A 9,837-nucleotide genomic window follows, 5' to 3' on the forward strand; every position below is an offset into this window, starting at 1 on the left:
ATTATATATAATATAAGGTAGTTGGATTGGTTTTGATTTAGGTTTCGGAAAACAGATTGAGATTAATTATGGGAAATGTTTGGAACAATTTTTTGAGAAAGTAATTTTAAAGAATTTTTGAGTAACTTTTATGGGAAAATATACTATTGAGTTGTTTCTTTTTCTTTTTGGAAACAATCTATATGATTTACGAAAAGTTATCTAAACACTAAAGAACATTGAGTATTCTTTGAGCATAAATGAACCAAGATCGTGGCCTTTAAAATTTAAGACTGGAGCTAATATGAACCCCAAGTACTGGAGCTAATCTGGATATTTAATTACTGGGGTCCTTGGGGTGGGTTACTAAGAGGTATTGATTTGAGTAATAAATTTTAAGATGGGGCTCTAAAAATCAAAAATAAGAAAAAGGTTTGGGGGCTTAAGATGAAGCCACGTGTAACAGGAAGACTGGGGTAGATGGAGGGGTAAATACATTTAAATAGGTAACGGCAGGGGTAGAAAGTGTCGAATAGTATAACAAGTGATACCTATAATTTTCTGTTTCTTATTTGGATACCATAAAAATTGAGACCAAGAGAATATATAAAATGAACTGACAAGCTCTTTATCCATATACCAAATCACAACATCATTTCACATACAACTCTATATAAAAATATTAATTTTAAATTGACTCTTAACATGAACTGCTTGCTTTTTCATACCAACAATGACCGAATATTTGAGATTGATTCAGATAAAGAGATAGAAACAAAAATAATCAAAAGGAAATACAAATGAGAAGCATATTATATGCAATCAATAAACGCGGTGCTGCTCTCAAAATGAGAGTTTGTATATTTCTTCTGTTTCTCTTTCTTGGAATGCTGTATTTAGAAGCATTTTCTGTGAACAATTGAAGGTCCAGATTCATCATACTCTGCCTTAGCGATCCACATCTGTAATCGGGAAAAAAAATCCATAAGTAAATTTTCATGTGCCGCCTTGACAAATGTTCATCACATTCAGTTTAAAGAGCTAAGTATTTAGCATAAACTACTGCTCAGCATTTGTTCTCAGATAACTGGCATTTTTGAGTTATTGTTGACAATGGTGTGATGAGATAGTGGTTAAACTTTAAGAATTGCAAATATGAAATGCAGCAGACTGCAAGAAGTAAAGAGATCTTGATTTTGCAAACCTGCTGGAATGTGCTGAGAGAGGCCAAAATAGATCCTCCAATCCAAACACTGTACTTCCTCTCAGGTGGGGCGACAACCTTGATCTTCATGCTACTTGGAGCTAATGCGGTAATTTCCTTGCTCATCCTATCAGCAATGCCCGGGAACATGGTGGTACCACCACTGAGGACAATGTTTCCATACAGATCCTTTCTGATATCAACGTCACACTTCATGATGGAATTGTATGTGGTTTCATGAATACCAGCAGCTTCCATTCCGATCATTGATGGTTGGAACAGAACTTCTGGGCAGCGGAATCTCTCAGCACCAATGGTGATAACCTGTCCATCAGGCAGCTCGTAGCTCTTCTCCACGGATGAGCTGGTCTTTGCTGTTTCAAGTTCTTGTTCATAGTCAAGAGCAATGTAAGCCAACTTCTCCTTCACATCCCTAACAATTTCCCGCTCGGCCGTGGTGGTGAAAGAGTAGCCTCTTTCTGTGAGAATCTTCATGAGGTGATCTGTGAGATCACGCCCTGCCAGATCAAGACGCAGGATTGCGTGTGGGAGAGCATAACCTTCATAGATGGGAACTGTGTGGCTGACACCATCACCAGAGTCCAGCACAATACCTGACATAAAAAAGCACAGGATTCAACATAATGTTTGGACCAAAAAATCATTCACAAACATCACTAAAAGAGCTGGATTTCAAGCACTACATACACATATTTAAAGGTGGTTGACTGAAGACAAAGCTTACCAGTAGTACGTCCACTGGCATAGAGGGAAAGAACAGCCTGAATGGCGACATACATGGCAGGGGCGTTGAAGGTCTCAAACATGATCTGAGTCATCTTTTCTCGATTGGCCTTTGGATTAAGAGGAGCTTCTGTGAGGAGAACAGGGTGTTCTTCTGGAGCCACACGAAGTTCATTGTAGAAGGTGTGATGCCAAATTTTCTCCATATCATCCCAATTGCTAACGATTCCGTGTTCAATTGGATACTTCAAAGTCAAAATACCCCTTTTGGATTGAGCCTCATCACCAACATAAGCATCCTTCTGGCCCATGCCAACCATCACACCAGTGTGACGAGGGCGTCCAACAATGCTAGGGAACACAGCTCTTGGAGCATCATCTCCGGCGAATCCAGCCTAACAATTTTAGGCCACGATTAACAGTCAGCAGTCAGATCAAATAAGGGCAATGTTGTATTCAATGTCACCAAAACATTCAGTAGAGACGAGTGAAATATTGTAGTTACCTTAACCATTCCAGTTCCATTATCACAGACAAGAGGCTGAATTTCCTCACCTTCTGCCATCTTTTATGTGCTCTGGAAATTAAAAAAGACTATATTTATGCTACTAAACTGAAAACATATAAATATCTTGTATAATATAGAAGATCAAACACCACAATAAGTGAAAAATCCTTATACACAAAACGATAGCAACAAAAAGGGGTAATTTGTTTCTTTCATCTATGACAGACAAACTGGTTCTGCAACTATTATTCCTAAACAGTAAGACAGAAATTGCATTAAATCATATTAATCTGATCAGTTTAATTGCACAAGTTCTGCGGCTAAATAAGCAAATCAAATTCACATATATCGACTTGATGCCTATATCTGAGATCATGAAAGGCTTTGAAAATAACCTCATATAATCATCTCACATAAACTCGGATACATGCACATATATTTTTGAAAAACAAATGATATGGACGCATATCCAACGTAAATCAGATCTTTCCATCAAACTCATACTTTCTTTTTTGATGTGAAAGGAGTCTCATTTGGATAATAAAAACCAACAGAATTGCCATTTGAGGTGCATGCTTAATCAACTGCAAATCTTTGAATAACCAGGCACGGGTCAATTCTCAAAGACGATTTTTTTCTGATACACAACCAGATATAGAGAAGATGGAAGAACAGATTGAAAGGAACTAGATCTACCAAAAAGAAAGAAAACTAAAAACCAAAGTGAAAGTTAATCAAATAAAATCACATCTAGCTTTTGACATTTCCTTTTTTTTTTTTTGTTTTCCATCCGGTGTCTTGTACCAGCTTTTGGGCCCAGACTAATTCAGATTCGCCCCGCATATGCGCTCCTACTAGGATTTTTTTCATTCCCAAGATGCGAACCCTAGACCCCTAGTTAAGGGTGGAGGGGCCGGAGTAATCTAGATTCGCGCTGAGTAAGCGCTCCTACCAGGAGTTTTTTTGCATTCCAGGACTCGAAGCCGAGACCCTCTATTAAGCGTGGAGGAATTCTGTCCATCTACAACCTTTAGTGGTAGCTTTTACTCAAATGGAAAACACCCAATTGCAGATCCAAAATCTAACTTCAGCAGGTTAAATTATTATCCATTCCCAGCAAAACAAATGAACCCAAAAAAAGAAGAAGATGAAAATCACATACACTACCAACTTAATGATCAATCCAAAGAGAGTACACCCAGAAAAAAATTCTCCAAATTATCAAGCTTTATTGAGGAATTTCCAAAAAATTGAATTGAGAATGAAAAAGAAATGAAGATTCCAAGGTAAAGTTTGTACCTTAAATGGATTTTCCCAATATGGTTATTGTTGGCGATGGCCTATTGTGCTACCCGCGTTCTTGTTTTGAAAGGGGACAAGTATAACTCCTCTAAACAGCAAATGAATATGAGCTTAAATGAGCCTCAAATTCAATTTCTGTTGAGGAGGAGTTCGTTGGTTATCATTAAATCACAACTGAGTGGACCTCATGACAGCATCATTTTCATGGTGGATATAGCTGTCTCACTTTTCCATTTCTTTAGTTTTTGACAGATTTACCCCTAACCTTTTCATTTAACTCCAATAATTAATAATTCATTTTGGAAGGTTAACATCATTCCAAAAAAAAAAAAAAAAAATTATCCTGTTATAAAATAAAGACCGTAAAGTAAAGACAAGTATAGAGAGAAACTGTTATATTATTCGAATTCAAACTGATGTACATAATGAACTGAAATCTCTTCTATTTATAGAAGAAAGGAAACTGTTGTGTAAGCTGCTACTATACCAGATATGGATAATCTTCTACCGAGAGCAATGTTTATCCATAACGGAGTACTGAAAGGATAAGCTTATTATACCCGATATGGATAATCTTCTACCGGGGGTAATGTTTATCCATAACTGAGTACTGAAAGGATAAGTTTATTATACCCGGTATGGATAATCTTCTATCGAGGGTAATGTTTATCCATAACTGGGTACTGAAAAGATAAGCTTATTATACCCGGTATGGATAATCTTCTACCGGGGTAATGTTTATCCATAACTGGGTACTGAAAGGATAAGCTTATTATACCCGGTATGGATAATCTTCTACTGGGGGTAATATTTATCCATAACCGGGTACCGAAGTGATAAGCTTTTTCAGGAAGTTTATTTCCAATAGAGTACTAAATAGATAAACATATTTACGGTGGAGTCTCATATGGATAAGCTTCTTCAGGAAGCTTATTTACAACGGAGTACTAAATGAACATCCATAATATAATATATTTATAACACTCCCCCTTGGATGTTCATTAAAAGATAATGTGCCTCATTAAAACCTTACTAGGAAAAACCACGTGAGAAAAAATCCCAGTGAAGAAAAAAGAGTACACATATTTAGTAAGACGCATTGTTAGGTGCCTCATTAAAAAACCTTATAAGGAAAACCCCATGGGAAAAAAATTTAGTAAGGGAAAAAGAGTGCATCGCGTATTTTACTCCCCCTAATGAAAACCTTGTTTCAAATATTTGAGTCTCCGCATTCCAATCTTGTATACCATCTTCTCAAAAGTTGAAGTTGGCAAAGATTTAGTGAATAAATCTGTTGGATTATCACTTGAACGGATTTGTTGCACATCAATGTCACCACTTTTCTGAAGATCGTGTGTGTAGAATAATTTTGGTGAAATGTGCTTCGTTCTATCTCCTTTTATAAATCCTCCCTTCAATTGGGCTATGCATGCAGCATTGTCTTCGTATAAAATTGTGGGTCTTTTCTCACATTCCAAACCACATTTTTCTCGAATAAAATGAATTATTGATCTCAACCATACGCATTCCCTACTTGCTTCATGAATAGCTATTATCTCAGCGTGATTTGAAGAAGTAGCAACAATAGATTGCTTTGTGGAGCGTCATGATATGACAGTACCTCCATATGTAAATACGTAGCCGGTTTGAGATCGAGCTTTATGGGGATCAGATAAATAACCTGCATCTGCATAACCAACAAGGTCTGCACTATCTTTGTTAGCATAAAACAAACCCATATCAAGAGTTCCCTTTAAATATCGCAATATATGCTTAATCCCGTTCCAATGTCTCCGTGTAGGAGAAGAACTATATCTTGCTAGTAAATTAACAGAAAATGCTATGTCAGGCCTTGTAGCATTAGCAAGATACATTAGTGCACCAATTGCACTGAGATAGGGTACTTCGGGACCAAGGAGTTCCTCGTCCTCTTCTGGAGGTCGGAACAAATCCTTATTCACTTCAAGTGATCGAACAACCATTGGTGTACTCAATGGGTGCGCTTTGTCCATGTAAAAGCGTTTTAAGACCCTTTCTGTATAGGCAGATTGATGGATAAAGATCTCGTCTGCTAAATGTTCAATTTGCAGACCAAGACAAAGTTTTGTCTTTCCAAGATCTTTCATCTCAAATTCTTTCTTAAGATATTCAATTGCCTTTTGGAGCTCTTCTGGAGTTCCAACAAGATTTATGTCATCAACATAAACAGCAAGTATAACAAATTCTGATGTCATTTTCTTTATAAAAATACATGGACAAATAACATCATTTATGTAACCTTCTTTCAGCAAATATTCACTAAGGCGATTATACCACATGCGCCCAGATTGCTTTAAACCGTACAAAGATCTTTGTAATCTGATTGAATACATTTCCTGAGATTTTGCTTCAGGCATTTTAAATCCTTCAGGAATTTTCATATAAATTTCATTATCAAGTGAACCGTACAGATAAGCTGTAACTACATCCATTAGATGTATTTCAAGCTTTTCATGTAGTGCTAAACTGATGAGATATCGAAATGTTATGGCATCCATAACAGGTGAATATGTTTCATCAAAATCGACTCCAAGTCGTTGTGAGAATCCTTGTGCAACAAGGCGAGCTTTGTATCTTTCAACTTCATTTTTATCATTCCTTTTTCGCACAAAAACCCATTTATGACCAACTGGTTTTATACCAGCAGGTGTTTGGACTACTGGTCCAAAGACCTCTCTTTTAGCAAGTGACTTCAATTCCGATTGAATTGCCTCTTGCCATTTTGGCCAATCAGATCTTTGTCGACATTCTTCGACAGATCGAGGTTCAAGATCCTCACTATCTTGCATAATATTAAGTGCAACATTATATGCAAAAATATTATCCACCACTATTTCAGATCGATTTAAATTAATCTCATCACCGATCGAACTTATTAAAAGTTCCTCACTCACATGAGCTTCGGGTTCATTGATTTCTTCAGGAATCTCAGAACTAATCAGATTTTGGGTCTCTTCAGGAGATCCCTTCATAGTATCGTTTTGATCATTTGTCGATTTTCTTTTTCGAGGATTTCGATCCTTAGAACCCAAAGGCCTACCACGCTTCAGGCGTGCTTTAGGTTCACTAGCTCTCATGCTAGTAGATGGTCCTACTGGGACATCAATTCGGATAGGCACATTCTCTGCTGGGATATGTGACTTAGTTATCCTTTTCAAATCAGTAAATGCATTTGGCATTTGATTTGTTATATTCTGTAAATGGATGATCTTCTGGACCTCCTGATTACATATATGGGTACGGGGATCAAGGTGAGATAATGATGAAATTTTCCACACAATTTCTCTTCTGATTTCCTTTTTCTCTCCCCCTAATTGTGGAAAATTTGTTTCATCAAACCGACAATCTGCAAATCGAGCAGTAAATAAATGTCCTGTCAATGGTTCAAGATAGCGAATAATAGAGGGTGATTCAAACCCAACATATATTCATATCCTTCTTTGTGGTCCCATCTTACTACGTTGTGGTGGTATTACTGGCACATATACAGCACATCCGAAAATTCGTAGATGAGCAATATTTGGTTCATGACCAAAAACTAATTGTGACGGAGAATATTTATTATAGTGTGTTGGTCTGAGACGGATAAGTGATGCTGCATGCAAGATAGCATGGCCCCAAGCAGTAGTGAGCAATTTTGTTTTCATAAGTAGTGGTCTTGCTATCAATTGCAGGCGTTTAATAAATGACTCTGCAAGGCCATTTTGAGTATGAACATAAGCTACAGGATGTTCAACTTTTATCCCAACGGATAGATAATAATCATCAAAAGCTTGAGATGAGAATTCTCCAGCATTATCAAGGCGAATAGCCTTTATAGGATAATCTGGGAATTGTGCCCTTAATCGAATTATTTGGGCTAATAGCTTTGCAAACGCCAGGTTGCGAGATGATAGTAGGCACACATGAGACCATCTTGAAGATGCATCTATTAGGACCATAAAATATCTAAACAACCCACTTGGTGGGTGAATAGGTCCACATATATCCCCATGTATACGCTCTAAAAAGGCAGGGGATTCAATACCAACCTTCATTGGTGATGGTCTAGTGATCATTTTTCCTTGATAACAAGCATCACAAGAAAATTCGTCATTTGTAAGAATCTTCAAGTTCTTTAATGGATGCCCACTCGAATTTTCAGTAATTCGTCTCATCATTATTGATCCGGGATGGCCCAAACGGCCATGCCAAAGCACAAAAGTATTTGAATCCGTAAACTTCTGGTTTACGATAGAGTGTGCTTCAATTGTACTAATTTTTGAATAGTATAAGCCAGAAGATAAAGTTGGTAACTTTTCTACAATGCATTTCTGGCCAGAAATATTCTTTGTAATACAAAGATATTCCCTGTTCATTTCATCTATTGTCTCAACATGATACCCATTTCGGCGGATATCTATAAAACTCAACAAGTTTCTTCGGGACTTGGAGGAGAACAATGCATTGTCTATAATAAGTTTTGTTCCCTTAGACAGAAATATTATGGCTCTTCCGGAGCCTTCAATCAAACTTATATTACCAGAAATTGTTGAAACATTTGCTTTTTCCTTATGCAAATAAGAAAAGTATTTCTGATCGTTGAATATGGCATGAGTTGTTCCACTATCAATAACACAAATATCTTCATGATTTGTCTTTGATCCAAACATAATTTGAGGGTTATCCATATTCTTCAAAATAACATAAATAAAATATATTATAGTAAACATCATTATCAAAGCATAACTTTTATTTATGTACAACAATTACATAACCATACTATCTATTACAAACAACAAAAATTAAAATATTTACATTTCTACAGATTCACTACCGATTACATGACTTGTTTCTCCTTCTGGGAGTGCAAAGTAATCAGCTACATCCAAATGCATGAAGTCTAAATTATCTTCAGAAATAAAATTTGCTTCAGCATTTTTCTCTGTCTTCTTCAGGGAGGCTTGATAAAGCTCAACCAGGTGCTTTGGCGTACGACAAGTACGTGACCAGTGCCCTTTTCCTCCACATCTATAGCATGCATTTTCTGCATTTGGCGCTTGCACCGCTTCATGCTTTTGTTCCTTCCTTTTCCACTGCTGGTGGTGAGGAGGCTTCTTTGGTGCATTATTATTACCATGATTGGGGTTTCTTCCCCGACCACGGCCATGACCACGACTGGGGCCACGACCTCTTCCACGTTTAGCTTGGTGGAAGTTCGTCTCATTCACTTCAGGGAATGGACAAGAACCAATAGGTCGGCTTTCATGATTTTTCATTAATAGCCCATTATGTTGCTCTGCTATAAGAAGATGTGAGATAAGTTCAGAATACTTTTTAAATCCCATCTCTCGATATTGCTGCTGCAGGAGCATATTCGAGGCATGAAAAGTGGTGAAAGTTTTCTCCAACATATCATGATCAGTAATATTATCACCACATAATTTCAATTGGGAAATAATTCTGAACATAGCAGAATTATACTCACTGATAGATTTAAAATCTTGTAGCCTTAGATGAGTCCAATCATAACGTGCCTGTGGAAGAACGACCATCTTCAGGTGGTCATATCTATCTTTCAAATTATTCCACAGTATGACTGGATCTTTAATAGTGAGATATTCCATTTTCAGGCCCTCATCAAGGTGATGGCGTAGGAATATTATTGTTTTGGCACGGTCTTGGTTTGATGCTTGAGTTTTATCCTTGATGGTGTCTGTCAGACCCATCGCATCAAGATGAATTTCAGCATCAAGCACCCAAGACATGTAGCTTTTGCCCGATATATCCAGGGCTACAAATTCGATTTTAGAAAGATTTGACATTATTTAGGAAAAGAAAGTTCTTACCTCTAATACTTTCAAAGTATTTGCTCGAGATGTCAGAGTCTCGTGCTGATAGCGTGTTATAAAATAAAGACTGTAAAGTAAAGACAAGTATAGAGAGAAACTGTTATATTATTCGAATTCAAACTGATGTACATAATGAACTGAAATGTCTTCTATTTATAGAAGAAAGGAAGCTGTTGTGTAAGCTGCTACTATACCAGATATGGATAATCTTCTACCGAGAGCAATATTTA

At 37.0% G+C, this 9,837-nt stretch overlaps 1 protein-coding gene across 3 annotated transcripts; it reads right to left on the minus strand.

Annotated features, from left to right (window-relative positions):
• Positions 1-586: 586 nt before the first annotated feature.
• Positions 587-3,924, minus strand: LOC104229840 (actin). Of its 3 annotated transcripts, none has more exons than XM_009782557.2 (5): positions 3,735-3,924; positions 2,433-2,504; positions 1,929-2,322; positions 1,184-1,797; positions 587-941 (listed from the first exon to the last, which is right to left on the minus strand). In XM_009782557.2, the coding sequence occupies exons 2-5, from the start codon at positions 2,490-2,492 to the stop codon at positions 876-878; spliced, it is 1,134 nt and encodes a 377-aa protein (XP_009780859.1). In that variant the 5' UTR covers positions 2,493-2,504; positions 3,735-3,924; the 3' UTR covers positions 587-875. The 3 variants fall into 3 exon arrangements, with proteins under 3 accessions (XP_009780859.1, XP_009780860.1, XP_070021035.1); XM_009782558.2 differs by lacking the exon at positions 3,735-3,924 and adding an exon at positions 3,598-3,732; XM_070164934.1 differs by lacking the exon at positions 3,735-3,924 and adding an exon at positions 3,388-3,710.
• Positions 3,925-9,837: the final 5,913 nt, after the last annotated feature.

This window comes from Nicotiana sylvestris, chromosome 12, assembly GCF_000393655.2.
Source record: "Nicotiana sylvestris chromosome 12, ASM39365v2, whole genome shotgun sequence".
NCBI classification, from domain to species: Eukaryota; Viridiplantae; Streptophyta; class Magnoliopsida; order Solanales; family Solanaceae; genus Nicotiana; species Nicotiana sylvestris.